The sequence below is a fragment of the Pecten maximus genome, chromosome 2, assembly GCF_902652985.1.
Source record: "Pecten maximus chromosome 2, xPecMax1.1, whole genome shotgun sequence".
Classification (NCBI taxonomy): domain Eukaryota; kingdom Metazoa; phylum Mollusca; class Bivalvia; order Pectinida; family Pectinidae; genus Pecten; species Pecten maximus.
The window spans coordinates 8,060,512-8,078,059 of NC_047016.1; the positions used below are offsets into that span (position 1 = coordinate 8,060,512).

General features: G+C 36.5%; 1 protein-coding gene across 23 annotated transcripts in view; it reads left to right on the top strand.

The window, feature by feature from the left end:
* The window catches only part of LOC117315791 (LIM zinc-binding domain-containing Nebulette-like), a 78,340-nt gene that overhangs the window by 41,250 nt on the left and 19,542 nt on the right, over window positions 1–17,548 (top strand). For 16 of the 23 annotated variants that reach the window (XM_033870216.1, XM_033870189.1, XM_033870197.1 and 13 more), the window contains exons 3-7: window positions 1,252–1,336; window positions 2,457–2,561; window positions 5,245–5,349; window positions 15,025–15,129; window positions 16,636–16,807. In XM_033870216.1, the coding sequence (XP_033726107.1) occupies window positions 1,252–1,336; window positions 2,457–2,561; window positions 5,245–5,349; window positions 15,025–15,129; window positions 16,636–16,807 (572 nt within the window). The remainder of the gene's footprint in view (window positions 1–1,251; window positions 1,337–2,456; window positions 2,562–5,244; window positions 5,350–15,024; window positions 15,130–16,635; window positions 16,808–17,548) is intronic. The other 7 variants (XM_033870309.1, XM_033870325.1, XM_033870347.1 and 4 more) reach the window with 5 other exon arrangements.

Consider the following 17,548-nt stretch of genomic DNA (forward strand, 5'->3'; position numbering starts at 1 on the left):
ACACTACACAACATTGATGGCTTACAAACAGTCACATTGATGGCTGCTGTGATGCGTCTTTTGGAGCTGTATAATTCATGTGCAGAACGACCAGGTACCATGTGGGGTCCAGCATGTCAGGATTGTGGAGTACTTGTCCACACAATTGTATAAATGATTGTTTTATGCACCATACAGTATGTTACTCTCCTATAGCTGTATATTACAAATAGTTGTTTGTGTATGCCCTGATTAGTCTCAAATTTAACAGCTCCAAGCTAGAAGTTTATGCCCTGATTAGCCACAAATTCAACAGCTCCAAGCTCGAAGTTGAGATATACTGGTTCAGCTCTAGGGTGTTTTATGTTTTTAGGCATGCATCTCTTGGTAAAAGTACAATTATTTGTCCCGCCATATTTGGTATTATATGTGATACCTCTAGGAAGTCGTGTCTATATGGACACACATCTTTGAGCTTGAATATTATATTATTTTGTAATATTAACATTTTCACTTAGCTTCGCGTCAATGAAGCTAGCAAACTATAATCACTTCATTTCCCAATAAAGGTCAAGACAGCTTCTTGGTGAAGGTCTTTATGTACATTCAGCAATAACTACCTGGTAATAAGCCCACCATCAATGTCTGCTGTAGCTGAACAAAGTACTCCTGAAAGGCAGCAGGGATGTTAGTGTACATGGTAGCTGGACAGGGTCGCTGTAATGTTTAGTTATGGCACACAGGACAAATGTAAACAGTCAGAAATACCACTGACTGCCAACATTGTAACATAACAGTGTAAGAGACACATAACTGGAATATAGCGGAGTGTTTCTCTGGTGTAGTGTTTCATTTGTAACAGGCAAGGACAACTGTAGAATTAATAAATATTGTCTACACGCTATCAAATTGGTATTACTATCAATGATAAAATCATCCACTAATTACATATTCATCTTGATGATATTAATGGCAATAAGGTGTACAGCAGCTTTGGTGATTATTAGTGTATGTAATGTATATGTATGTCATGTTTCACTACATCTGTTTAATGTTTAGAAAAATAGTGTAGGTATTGATTTGTGAAGAGTAAACATACTGATAGAAAAAATAACTTAAAACTTGAAGGCCACTGCAAAAAAAAACATCAAGAAAGAAATGCAAGAGTTTGACCAAAGCTGAACATTATTTCTGTTTTGATTTGAAATATAAAATACTATAAATTTTGTTAGTTTTAAATCTTAGATTTAAAAAAGAACAATATTTTTGTAGGCATTATCCCAAGACAACACACACAGTTGTGGCAGACACTCCAGAGTCCAGAAGAATCGCAGAGAACACGAAAATCCAGAGTAATGTAAGTACTTACAGTCAGTATCAGAAAACATAGGTAACAATCTAATGTAGGGACATGTAGAGTTCAAAAGGTCATCTATAGTATGAAAAATTTGCATTTCAGGAATTGAACAAAGAGTTCTGATTAATACATCAGAAAAAAGTGTACTGTACATTTGATACCACCATTTCATTCAAAATAGACACTCACTCAAATCACATATATTCATATGACATAGAAATAGATGAGGATCTTAATATGATTTGTTGAAGGTTTTTTATTTGTTTTATTTGTTTTTTTTGTGGGTTTTTTTTTCAAATTTTCTGGAGATAATTTTATTTGGTGTAAATAAAGAATAAGGGATTTGTCTGTATCTTGATAAAGGGTTTGAGCTTGTTTGTTTGTATGGTAAAACTATGTAATTCAATTGAAATATTCGTAATTAGGAATATTTTTTTGAAAAATAGGCATGAGAGGAAATGAAAAATACACAATTATCTTCCTTATTTCACCTCTTTAAACATTTGTTATTTGCACTTTTCACAATTTTGGATCTATAGAATATATACCCATCATCACTATTACAGCATGGTGTGTTTGGTAGAAATAGTTCAGTGTTTCTTTCTACTTCTAAATTTTAATTATGCTTTCAATATGTAGTAGTTTGTGTAATCACTTTTGTTCATGTTTTTTAATAGATGGTTGATAGGTGGTTGATAGTGTAGACTAATTTTGCTGCTTTTGTATTTGGTTATATTAATGACCATTTTATACATAGAATCGTTACCGGAGTTGGCTTGTTAAAATCTTGTTATTTTTCATTTCAAATTGAATTATTGTTTCAAATGATGACCTTGTAATAAATTGTTATGAATTTCAAAATTGAGATTCATCTGATGATACTTTTTCCTAATATTTATTTTCAAAAATATATTTGATATTCTTGATATATTTTGATAACTTAATCATATTGAATTCAAAGAAATACCGTAATAAGTCTGAAAAAGGGTGTTTGTTCTCAGTCCTGTATAATTGAAAATATATATGACAGGGCTCGTGCAGAAGGTACCATGAAACCATATAATTTGCCTATTGTTCATCCCGAGAATTGTTTTCTTTGTTTGGTTCCCGACTACAACAGGTTCAGTATCACAGCGATTTTGAGCGCAGAAAAGGCACTTACACACAGGTGCCCGACACCGTCGACATGAAGCGGCTATTGCTCAATACCCAAAATCTTAGCTCGGTATAATTTATAGATATTTGGCACGATTACTGATTGAAGCATATGTATATTTGTAAATATCAACTTTAAATCACTTATATTGATCAAAATTCTCGGAAGAATCATTTGTACCAATTCATTATCTAGTCATTCCACTAACCTGAAGTATGTATCACACTGGTGTGGTCTTTTATACTCTGTTGATGAATTCACATAATTGTCTATTTAAATTACACAAAGTTGGTATATACTCAGTTTTTATCAATACTGTATAGGAAAAACAGTCAATTTATTTGTAAGTACCATGTTGTGTGGAATTATTGGTTCTGGTCAAGATTTTCGTCAATTTAAGTGATTTACGGTAAATTCTCAATGTAAATCTTACTCCCTCCCTTTGTTATGAAAACTGTGATAAGTTTTTGTTTTGTTCTTACAATATGTAGACACAATTGACCTATATCTTGTTACCATGGTAATCATGTGATGTCAACATATATTGTAACATGTTGTTGTATCTGTTGTAGTAGGTTTGACTTTCTGTATGCAGAGAAATAAATGTCTGTGTAGATTACACAAATTTGAGTCTGTCAGATGATTGATGACTACCATCTTTAATTGCCTTTAATTTGCACTTCAGCTTTCCATGATAACCATTGAAAATTATTATTATGAAATGTATTTTCAAACTACCCCACATACATAGTTATGTAAAGGATATTGTTTGATTATTTACTTATATTTCTTTAGCTTTAATACCCTACACACATGTACATGCATCAAAAAACAGAAACATGATAAACCATGGCGTCATGCTTATCAAAAGAAGAAATTGAAAGTCACAGTTTATTTAAACAGACAAGAACTGGGTCCAATGATATATACCTGAGACACCAGAAATAAAACATGGGCTCTAAACCAAGGATTGGCTTGAAACCAAGTTAACTTGATCAGTTCAAGCAAGAAACAAAATGGACAATTAATCTATTGTAAATATGTATTGTTTCACTCAATCGTAACTGGTATAAATTGATTTTTTTTTCATGTTTGGCAATTGAAGTACCATTTATTGTGTTAAAATTATGATATTAACTTTTTCAAAACATGTTCAAAACACTTTTGACTTTACACTATTAAGAGTAATCCCCCTTTACATAGAACCATTGTATAGTTCTGTAAATACTAACAGCTTAGTAGTATACCTATTGACTTCAGTGTTACTTACATGTAGATGTACCTAGTTACTTAGCAGTGTACATGTAGATGTACCTAGTTACTTATCATTGTACATGAAGATGTACCTAGTTACTTATCATTGTACATGTAGATGTACCTAGTTACTTATCAGTGTACATGTAGATGTACCTATTTACTTAGCAGTTTACATGTAGATGTACCTAGTTACTTAGCAGTGTACATGTAGATGTACCTAGTTACTTATCAGTATACATGTATATGTACCTAGTTACTTATCAGTGTACATGTAGATGTACCTAGTTACTTATCATTGTACATGTAGATGTACCTAGTTACTTATCAGTGTACATGTAGATGTACCTAGTTACTTAGCAGTGTACATGTAGATGTACCTAGTTACTTATCAGTGTACATGTAGATGTACCTAGTTACTTAGCAGTTTACATGTAGATGTACCTAGTTACTTATCAGTGTACATGTAGATGTACATTACTAAGTAAATACTTAATCCACAGAGAATATAACTATGAATTACAGGGTTATAACTTACAAATGTAGGTTTGAAGTATGATGGGCTTTCTTTATCAAGGAATATTATCCTTATTAATACCAGTAAAACGTATTTGAAACAAAAGCTATTGATTTGAAAATTTGATATATTTTATTATCTTTATTAATACCAGTAAAACGTATTTGAAACAAAAGCTATTGATTTGAAAATTTGATATATTATTAGTAGAACTATGTGAAGTGGACCTGATATTTAAAAAAAGAAATAAGAAAAAAACACTTCTTTGGAAAGTTAAGGTTTGTGATTATTAAAAGAATTTATAAATCGCAGAAGTTTCATGGTATTAATTACTTTGTCTATTGTTAAATGATATCGTATAATGTGTCTCATGTCATGGTTGGAATTGTTGATCAGAATAATCATTTTTATAGGGTTGGATATATAGATATGTATTAATTGTTACCAGAATTTTTTTAAAGGAAAATACAACACATTATATATACTGTGGCCATAATGATTTATACATTAATATTGTATAGAGATGTTAACACATTATATGTACTGTGGCCATAATGATTTATACATTGTATAGAGATGTGTTTGTGCTGTCCTCACTTTGGTTCCTTGGATAAGTTCTGGCAAAATGATCATAATGATCTCTGCTATCACTACAGTAATCAATTGTTACTATATATATAGAATAGCAGAAATATACCTATGAGGATGATTCTGCAGTTCCTGAATACATTGGACTTGTTAAACAGCCAAATGGAATCTCATTAGCTGAGCAGCCTTTCCTTTGATTAATCAAAATGTATGGTAACAGACCAGTGTATTGTTCTGAATGCTAACCCTTAAAAAGCATGTAATTGTTGCTTTTCAGTTTTTTGGACAGAGGACAAATTGATAGGTAAAATCAGATTGTAGCTTATTGCTATGATTCTAGTGTACAGAGAAAAATATCCATTGTAAGTGACTATTTGTGGTTTTCCCTGACAGATACAATATCACAAAGATTTCGAGATGACCAAGGACCAATTTACACCTGTTGTGGACACTCCGGACCTCCAAAGAGTTCGGGACAACACCAAAAACATTAGCTTGGTAATCGGCCATGCTGTGTGTCCTGTTATATGGAATGACCTTGACTGATGACCTTGCAACTATACCCTTGAATTTGTTGAATAGTTCAATTTGTATTCTATAAAATATTGAGCTTTTCCAGATTGATTCGTTAACTACCTTTGTTGATTTTCCTGCTACCATTCCCAGAATTGTTTGCTAAATCCTGGACACCTATATATGTTGATGATGTTTAGACTGAAATCATGCTCTTCACATGGTTTGTTATTCTTATCCATATTGTTCTTTATAATTTGGCATGAATTATTTGACCTTGAGTTTGAGTTGAAACATTTTGAATACTGTTCTTTCCAGATGTATGTGATTTATACATGGTATCACTGATCTCCAGTTTGTGACCAGGTAGATCAGTGCTATCTCGCTGTGGGTTTTTTTTGCCTGGTGCTGATATTACCTGTTACGTTTCTCTGTAGCATTCCTGGGTGTGGTCAACAGTTTTCATCATCCTAACCACAGAATTTCATGACATTAGCCATCATATGACACTATCAGACATTAAGATCAGACCTACATTGTGTCGTTCAGCTTGTATCCTGCGGACATGTATCAGTTGTAGAGCAGACATTAAACTTGATCATAAACTTCTAATAAAAGAATGTCTGTATTTATCATTCACTGTCAGATTAATGTTTATTTATTGACGTTTCTGTGTTTAGTCAACATGTGGTTTAGACTGTCTGGGTATAGAATTATTTAAAATAATTGGGAAAATAAATTCACAATCACATCTTCATGTTCTCCTGTGCTAAGTGACGTAAGTGATTAATTTTAGGGAAATAATCAGTGAAAAATTGTTAAGTTTCACGTCAAATATTCTGCAATGGTTTAGTTTCTGGTCTATATGTATTGCATAATTAATAGGAACTAAAAAAATTCTGCATGCAAGTACTGTACTTATGTTTCAAGGTTTACTTCAGAAGAGAAGGTCGTATTCAAAGTCACATTTGTGACTTGATTTTAATAGTGATATTAAAACCTTTTTTTATCTCCATTAGAGTTGTCTCCCTTTGGAATTGAAGGCTTCAAGGCTTCAAAGTATTTGGTGTGCCTTAATAATTTCTGTTTTTCATTTTACTGTTGCAGAAAATGTTAGTTATAACCTTATACTGATCTGTGAGTCAATATCATGGTACTAAGGATTAGACTAAGTTCTCCACCTGAAAATTCAAGACAACTGAAGGCTGAAAATAGGCAGCTCTACGGTGTACTCACACAGGTTATTTATCTGTCTAAGCTGTAGACCACTCTATCTGTGGCTTGTTAGAATTACATGCCATCTCTGTACTGTGACCTGTACCAACACCACTTTGTCAGAATTACATGTCATCTCTATATACTGTGGCCTGTACCAACACCACTTTGTCAGAATTACATGCCATCTCTATATACTGTGACCTGTACCATCACCACTTTGTCAGAATTACATGTCATCTCTATATACTGTGACCTGTACCAACACCACTTTGTCAGAATTACATGTCATCTCTATGTACTGTGACCTGTACCATCACCACTTTGTCAGAATTACATGTCATCTCTATATACTGTGACCTGTACCAACACCACTTTGTCAGAATTACATGCCATCTCTATATACCGTGACCTGTACCAACACCACTTTGTCAGAATTACATGTCATCTCTGTACTGTGACCTGTACCAACACCACTTTGTCAGAATTACATGTCATCTCTATATACCGTGGCCTGTACCAACACCACTTTGTCAGAATTACATGTCATCTCTGTACTGTGACCTGTACCAACACCACTTTGTCAGAATTACATGTCATCTCTGTACTGTGACCTGTACCAACACCACTTTGTCAGAATTACATGTCATCTCTATATACCGTGACCTGTACCAACACCACTTTGTCAGAATTACATGCCCTCTCTGTACTGTGACCTGTACCAACACCACTTTGTCAGAATTACATGCCATCTCTGTACTGTGACCTGTACCAACACCACTTTGTCAGAATTACATGCCATCTCTGTACTGTGACCTGTACCAACACCACTTTGTCAGAATTACATGCCATCTCTGTACTGTGACCTGTACCAACACCACTTTGTCAGACTTACATGTCATCTCTATATACCGTGACCTGTACTACCAACACCACTTTGTCAGAATTACATGTCATCTCTATATACTGTGACCTGTACCATCACCACTTTGTCAGAATTACATGCCATCTCTATATACTGTGACCTGTACCATCACCACTTTGTCAGAATTACATGCCATCTCTGTACCGTGAGCTGTACCAACACCACTTTGTCAGAATTACATGTCATCTCTATATACCGTGACCTGTACCAACACCACTTTGTCAGAATTACATGCCATCTCTATATACTGTGACCTGTACCATCACCACTTTGTCAGAATTACATGCCATCTCTATATACTGTGACCTGTACCATCACCACTTTGTCAGAATTACATGCCATCTCTGTACCGTGAGCTGTACCAACACCACTTTGTCAGAATTACATGTCATCTCTATATACCGTGACCTGTACCAACACCACTTTGTCAGAATTACATGCCATCTCTATATACTGTGACCTGTACCATCACCACTTTGTCAGAATTACATGTCATCTCTATATACTGTGACCTGTACCAACACCACTTTGTCAGAATTACATGTCATCTCTATGTACTGTGGCCTGTACCAACACCACTTTGTCAGAATTACATGCCATCTCTGTACTGTGACCTGTACCAACACCACTTTGTCAGAATTACATGCCATCTCTGTACTGTGACCTGTACCATCACCACTTTGTCAGAATTACATGTCATCTCTATATACCGTGGCCTGTACCAACACCACTTTGTCAGAATTACATGCCATCTCTGTACTGTGACCTGTACCAACACCACTTTGTCAGAATTACATGTCATCTCTGTACTGTGAGCTGTACCAACACCACTTTGTCAGAATTACATGTCATCTCTGTACTGTGACCTGTACCAACACCACTTTGTCAGAATTACATGCCATCTCTGTACTGTGACCTGTACCAACACCACTTTGTCAGAATTACATGCCATCTCTATATACCGTGACCTGTACCAACACCACTTTGTCAGAATTACATGCCATCTCTATATACTGTGGCCTGTACCAACACCACTTTGTCAGAATTACATGCCATCTCTATATACTGTGGCCTGTACCAACACCACTTTGTCAGAATTACATGCCATCTCTATGTACTGTGACCTGTACCAACACCACTTTGTCAGAATTACATGCCATCTCTGTACTGTGACCTGTACCAACACCACTTTGTCAGAATTACATGCCATCTCTGTACCGTGACCTGTACCAACACCACTTTGTCAGAATTACATGCCATCTCTGTACTGTGACCTGTACCAACACCACTTTGTCAGAATTACATGCCATCTCTATATACCGTGACCTGTACCATCACCACTTTGTCAGAATTACATGTCATCTCTATATACTATGACCTGTACCAACACCACTTTGTCAGAATTACATGTCATCTCTATATACTGTGACCTGTACCAACACCACTTTGTCAGAATTACATGTCATCTCTATATACTGTGACCTGTACCAACACCACTTTGTCAGAATTACATGCCATCTCTGTACTGTGACCTGTACCATCACCACTTTGTCAGAATTACATGCCATCTCTGTACCGTGACCTGTACCAACACCACTTTGTCAGAATTACATGCCATCTCTGTACTGTGACCTGTACCAACACCACTTTGTCAGAATTACATGCCATCTCTATATACCGTGACCTGTACCAACACCACTTTGTCAGAATTACATGCCATCTCTATATACCGTGACCTGTACCAACACCGCTTTGTCAGAATTACATGTCATCTCTATATACCGTGAGCTGTACCATCACCACTTTGTCAGAATTACATGTCATCTCTGTACTGTGACCTGTACCAACACCACTTTGTCAGAATTACATGCCATCTCTGTACCGTGAGCTGTACCATCACCACTTTGTCAGAATTACATGTCATCTCTATATACTGTGACCTGTACCAACACCACTTTGTCAGAATTACATGCCATCTCTATATACTGTGACCTGTACCAACACCACTTTGTCAGAATTACATGTCATCTCTGTACTGTGACCTGTACCAACACCACTTTGTCAGAATTACATGCCATCTCTGTACTGTGACCTGTACCAACACCACTTTGTCAGAATTACATGCCATCTCTGTACCGTGACCTGTACCAACACCACTTTGTCAGAATTACATGCCATCTCTGTACTGTGACCTGTACCAACACCACTTTGTCAGAATTACATGCCATCTCTATATACTGTGACCTGTACCAACACCACTTTGTCAGAATTACATGTCATCTCTATGTACTGTGACCTGTACCATCACCACTTTGTCAGAATTACATGCCATCTCTGTACTGTGACCTGTACCAACACCACTTTGTCAGAATTACATGCCATCTCTGTACTGTGACCTGTACCAACACCACTTTGTCAGAATTACATGCCATCTCTATATACCGTGACCTGTACCAACACCACTTTGTCAGAATTACATGTCATCTCTATGTACTGTGACCTGTACCATCACCACTTTGTCAGAATTACATGCCATCTCTGTACTGTGACCTGTACCAACACCACTTTGTCAGAATTACATGCCATCTCTGTACTGTGACCTGTACCAACACCACTTTGTCAGAATTACATGCCATCTCTATATACCGTGACCTGTACCAACACCACTTTGTCAGAATTACATGCCATCTCTATATACTGTGGCCTGTACCAACACCACTTTGTCAGAATTACATGCCATCTCTATATACCGTGACCTGTACCAACACCACTTTGTCAGAATTACATGCCATCTCTATATACCGTGACCTGTACCAACACCACTTTGTCAGAATTACATGTCATCTCTATGTACTGTGACCTGTACCAACACCACTTTGTCAGAATTACATGTCATCTCTATATACCGTGACCTGTACCAACACCACTTTGTCAGAATTACATGTCATCTCTGTACCGTGACCTGTACCAACACCACTTTGTCAGAATTACATGCCATCTCTATATACTGTGACCTGTACCATCACCACTTTGTCAGAATTACATGCCATCTCTATATACCGTGACCTGTACCAACACCACTTTGTCAGAATTACATGTCATCTCTATATACTGTGACCTGTACCAACACCACTTTGTCAGAATTACATGCCATCTCTATATACTGTGACCTGTACCAACACCACTTTGTCAGAATTACATGTCATATCTATGTACTGTGACCTGTACCATCACCACTTTGTCAGAATTACATGTCATCTCTGTACTGTGACCTGTACCAACACCACTTTGTCAGAATTACATGCCATCTCTGTACTGTGACCTGTACCAACACCACTTTGTCAGAATTACATGTCATCTCTATATACTGTGGCCTGTACCAACACCACTTTGTCAGAATTACATGCCATCTCTGTACTGTGACCTGTACCAACACCACTTTGTCAGAATTACATGTCATCTCTATATACCGTGACCTGTACCAACACCACTTTGTCAGAATTACATGTCATCTCTATATACCGTGACCTGTACCATCACCACTTTGTCAGAATTACATGTCATCTCTATATACTGTGGCCTGTACCAACACCACTTTGTCAGAATTACATGCCATCTCTGTACTGTGACCTGTACCAACACCACTTTGTCAGAATTACATGTCATCTCTATATACCGTGACCTGTACCAACACCACTTTGTCAGAATTACATGCCATCTCTATATACCGTGACCTGTACCAACACCACTTTGTCAGAGTTACATGCCATCTCTGTACTGTGACCTGTACCAACACCACTTTGTCAGAATTACATGCCATCTCTGTACTGTGACCTGTACCAACACCGCTTTGTCAGAATTACATGCCATCTCTATACTGTGACCTGTACCAACACCACTTTGTCAGAATTACATGCCATCTCTATATACTGTGACCTGTACCAACACCACTTTGTCAGAATTACATGCCATCTCTGTACTGTGACCTGTACCAACACCGCTTTGTCAGAATTACATGCCATCTCTGTACTGTGACCTGTACCAACACCGCTTTGTCAGAATTACATGCCATCTCTATACTGTGACCTGTACCAACACCACTTTGTCAGAATTACATGCCATCTCTATACTGTGACCTGTACCAACACCGCTTTGTCAGAATTACATGCCATCTCTATATACTGTGACCTGTACCATCACCACTTTGTCAGAATTACATGCCATCTCTATATACTGTGACCTGTACCAACACCACTTTGTCAGAATTACATGTCATCTCTGTACTGTGAGCTGTACCAACACCGCTTTGTCAGAATTACATGCCATCTCTATATACTGTGACCTGTACCAACACCACTTTGTCAGAATTACATGTCATCTCTGTACTGTGAGCTGTACCAACACCACTTTGTCAGAATTACATGCCATCTCTATATACTGTGACCTGTACCAACACCACTTTGTCAGAATTACATGCCATCTCTATATACTGTGGCCTGTACCAACACCACTTTGTCAGAATTACATGCCATCTCTATATACTGTGACCTGTACCAACACCACTTTGTCAGAATTACATGTCATCTCTATATACTGTGACCTGTACCAACACCACTTTGTCAGAATTACATGCCATCTCTATATACTGTGACCTGTACCAACACCACTTTGTCAGAATTACATGCCATCTCTGTACTGTGACCTGTACCAACACCGCTTTGTCAGAATTACATGCCATCTCTGTACTGTGACCTGTACCAACACCGCTTTGTCAGAATTACATGCCATCTCTATACTGTGACCTGTACCAACACCACTTTGTCAGAATTACATGCCATCTCTATACTGTGACCTGTACCAACACCGCTTTGTCAGAATTACATGCCATCTCTATATACTGTGACCTGTACCATCACCACTTTGTCAGAATTACATGCCATCTCTATATACTGTGACCTGTACCAACACCACTTTGTCAGAATTACATGCCATCTCTGTACTGTGACCTGTACCAACACCACTTTGTCAGAATTACATGTCATCTCTATATACTGTGACCTGTACCATCACCACTTTGTCAGAATTACATGCCATCTCTATATACTGTGACCTGTACCAACACCACTTTGTCAGAATTACATGTCATCTCTATATACTGTGACCTGTACCAACACCACTTTGTCAGAATTACATGCCATCTCTATGTACTGTGACCTGTACCATCACCACTTTGTCAGAATTACATGCCATCTCTGTACTGTGACCTGTACCAACACCACTTTGTCAGAATTACATGCCATCTCTATATACCGTGACCTGTACCATCACCACTTTGTCAGAATTACATGTCATCTCTGTACTGTGACCTGTACCAACACCACTTTGTCAGAATTACATGCCATCTCTGTACTGTGACCTGTACCATCACCACTTTGTCAGAATTACATGCCATCTCTGTACTGTGACCTGTACCATCACCACTTTGTCAGAATTACATGTCATCTCTGTACTGTGACCTGTACCATCACCACTTTGTCAGAATTACATGTCATCTCTATGTACTGTGACCTGTACCAACACCACTTTGTCAGAATTACATGTCATCTCTGTACTGTGACCTGTACCATCACCACTTTGTCAGAATTACATGTCATCTCTATGTACTGTGACCTGTACCAACACCACTTTGTCAGAATTACATGCCATCTCTGTACTGTGACCTGTACCAACACCACTTTGTCAGAATTACATGCCATCTCTGTACTGTGACCTGTACCAACACCACTTTGTCAGAATTACATGCCATCTCTGTACTGTGACCTGTACCAACACCACTTTGTCAGAATTACATGCCATCTCTGTACTGTGACCTGTACCATCACCACTTTGTCAGAATTACATGTCATCTATATACTGTGACCTGTACCAACACCACTTTGTCAGAATTACATGCCATCTCTGTACCGTGACCTGTACCAACACCACTTTGTCAGAATTACATGTCATCTCTATGTACCGTGAGCTGTACCATCACCACTTTGTCAGAATTACATGCCATCTCTATATACCGTGAGCTGTACCATCACCACTTTGTCAGAATTACATGTCATCTCTATGTACTGTGACCTGTACCATCACCACTTTGTCAGAATTACATGTCATCTCTATGTACTGTGACCTGTACCAACACCACTTTGTCAGAATTACATGTCATCTCTGTACTGTGACCTGTACCAACACCACTTTGTCAGAATTACATGTCATCTCTATATACCGTGAGCTGTACCATCACCACTTTGTCAGAATTACATGTCATCTCTATATACCGTGAGCTGTACCATCACCACTTTGTCAGAATTACATGTCATCTCTATATACCGTGAGCTGTACCATCACCACTTTGTCAGAATTACATGTCATCTCTATATACTGTGACCTGTACCATCACCACTTTGTCAGAATTACATGCCATCTCTATATACCGTGACCTGTACCATCACCACTTTGTCAGAATTACATGTCATCTCTATGTACTGTGACCTGTACCAACACCACTTTGTTCATGCAGCCATGCATTTTGCAGTCAGTTCATATTAGCAAGAACATTTTGGAACTTTGACCATTGTCTGTTGTGTTTTGAGAGATGTGGAATGTTTATCATTGGGACATGATAGATGCTAACATATTATGAAGTTTTTTTTTATACTACTGGTATTCATGAAACAAAGAGTATTTCATTAACAAAGCGTCTGGCGAGGTGAAATGAGAAAAAGTGTGAAGACTGATAATTTACATGTGAAATGGAAATAAATTGAAGATTTATCACATAGCTAAGATTATTGTATAAAGAGTTGTATATAAAAGAGTATTTTATCAGAATTATATACGAAATTTGATATATATTTTGACTCCTGTTTCTTTGGTGACATATCACAATATGTGAGATTTCCATGACGGTACAACATAATGGGGTATTGTTGTGATAAATTTAAGCATGACCATTGTTATGCAGATTTGTGATCAAAAGTGAATTACAGTATTGGACATAAGTATCAGTTATGGTATGCCTTAATGTAAATGAGGAAGAATGGGGTATTTGTTATCCATGAAAAAACCCAAGATGTACACTTGTCCATTGTTTATTTGTTGTAGAATTGCTGTAGATGTTGTTTATAACTGTTGTGCTTAATTGTCTGCTTAAAACAAACCTGATTATAACATATACCATTCAGATAGAGTTTCATCGTACAACAACAAGGAACACTTTTGTTGCAAATTCCATTTTCTACAGATAAAAATCCGAAGTAATTTTATTAATGTAATTTTGTAACAGTGATACCACAAATGTTTCCATCTCAGAAAAAACACATTTTTAGATTTATGGAATATTGTTGCAAATTAAATATATCTAGTTCCTCAGAGCAGATAGATATACAGAAGGAACTGGTCTGATAAGTTTGGTGTTGTAGCCAGGTCTGTCTGTGTATGCCATGTCGCAAACTGTTTTTCATCATTTTCAGATAGAATATCAGAAAGAGTTTACAACTCAGCGTGGAACGTGTAACCAAATATGTGATACAGTTGAAATGAGAACTCACTTTCGAAATACTGACAATTTCAGTACGGTATAATACTTTTAACGTTTTCTAGGCATGTTGTTTCAACTTTTCATCATACCCTTGATATTTGTGTGAATTTGCTTTTTCAACAACAAAAAATCCCCAAGCCAAAACTGGTACCAGTGCGTCTGAGTGATATTGACCTTTCCAGAAGAGTATCAACTCTCCCAACCCCAGTTCCATAACTCCCAGTGTTTTGTATCCACAATTAAGACTCATTGATAAGGTTTTGATTTTTCTCTACCCCATCATCCATTGTTTTGTTAATTTTCCTCTACATAACCTGATCTTTTATTCCTAAGACAAGGAAGACGCAATGGATCTGTAATGAATAGATTAGTGATGAGTTGTCACACAAGATTTTGTATGCGATATGATTAATATTTGTCTATACGGACATAAATAATGAATATCATGAGTGAGATACAGTCTAGTTATATATAAACATTAATAATGTAAACAGCTGACATTACGGTATTTCAGATTATAAATGTTGTTTATATAACAATATTGAAATTTTTCATTGTTTGACAGATAATACAGAAAAAATGTGAATCATAAACACAGAGTAGTAATTAGCATAAAGGCTTTCATATGAAATCTACAGACACTTTACATATGAACTGTTGAATGTGGAGAAGCATAACAAAACTTGCATTGGCTTTAAAGACCTATTGAGCTACTGAAGATATTATCTGAATCGCAAATGAAAGGCCATATGTCCCAAAAATGATTTTAGTCGGGTAATATTGAGAAGGTCCCTTTTTGCACCAGAATTAGAAGAGACAGTTTATCAAAATGTAATCATCAATATATTTAATATTGATTGCTACATAACCTGAATGCATGTAAATATTTAGAGAAAACTTCGTTGTAGGAGCAAAGTTGTTCAATACAATCAAATGTAACAGTTGATAAAGTCATCCCAATGCTGTTAACACATATGCAAGTCTTTTAACGGCATGGAATACTAATTGATTACAGGAATTTATTTCAGCATGCATGACATTTCATCTGATATCAAAGGATGTACATCACCTGTTTTATAAAGCATCCTTCACATGTGGAAAATCACAGGCATTTATAGAAGTACAACATAGATTTCACACTTGTATGAATGTTCGGGCTAGTATACACCACATGATTGACCTTGAAACAGGTGGTGCTGAGTATCTGGTAAAATGGTTATAACAATAAGGTGGTTATAACAATAAGGTGGTTATAACAATAAGGAGAAGTGGTGTTATCTTTATAACAAATTCTGGTTATTGTGCTTTTGTGGGAAATACTGCTGAATATTATATGCAGAAACAACCAACCTATTTAGATGAACACCAAATATTTCTGTCAAATCCATGCAGAGATTCATTCTGTACAAATGACATTAGATCTGGACCACACAAATTGTATATTTAATGGTATGTTTCTTACTGTTTTCAGATTAAATATCATGACATTAGATCTGGACCACACAAATTGTATATTTGATGGTATGTTTCCTCCTGTTTACAGATTAAATATCATGCAGAATTTGAGAAAACAAAGGGTGCTAAGATATCAATAGCTGATGATCCGGAGACGAAGCGTGTGAGGAAAAACATGGAGACTATCAGTAATGTCAGCTACCATGGAGACGTACTCAAGAGAAATAAAATGGAGATGAACCGCCCAGTTGAACAGGAAGGTACGGCAGACAAGCTGGTATATCAAGTGCCTTTCTTCTATAAAATCATCTTAATTTGTACAACCTTCATTCCAATCAGTTGAAGATATTCTTCAATTTTTAAGATTTGGTGATGAAACCATTATTATTGTAAAAATCTATGGAATTTAAGGTTTTGTCTTACTAATGGATATACTTAGGCTGCAAATGTTTTAAGCCATTAAAAAGTTTGCCTGTATCAGCTGCATGAGGTAAGTAGAGCAGAGCAGAGAAAAAATAGGTCACTGCGAACTGGTCAAAGGTAATTTTACAAAACTTGAAATAAATGTGCTTCAGCTGTTCCAGTCTTAAAGATGCACATGCAACTATATGTGTAATAAGAAGTTACATAGTTTGGAAATGGATTCTGTGACATAATTATCAAAAATGAATAGGAAAAACAAGTAAATTAGTCACCACCTGTGTACGAGTTGTACTGGTGTATATAAGTAATGTTTTAAGTCTGGATTAATAGTACATCTCTCAAGTTCTTTAATACAGAAATCCTTTTAAAACTACTGACTAACAGGAAAACAATATTAGTGGTTGGATTATTTCAGTTCAGCCGTATTTTGAGGTGTTTAAACAAAAACAAAAAAAGAACCAATAGATATTTTGGGTTACCATGGAAACTTATTTGACTATATCATGCATGTAGTCTATGTGAGCACTGTCATATGGAAATGTACAATGGCATGATACGAGGTAGTTAGATGTTCGCTT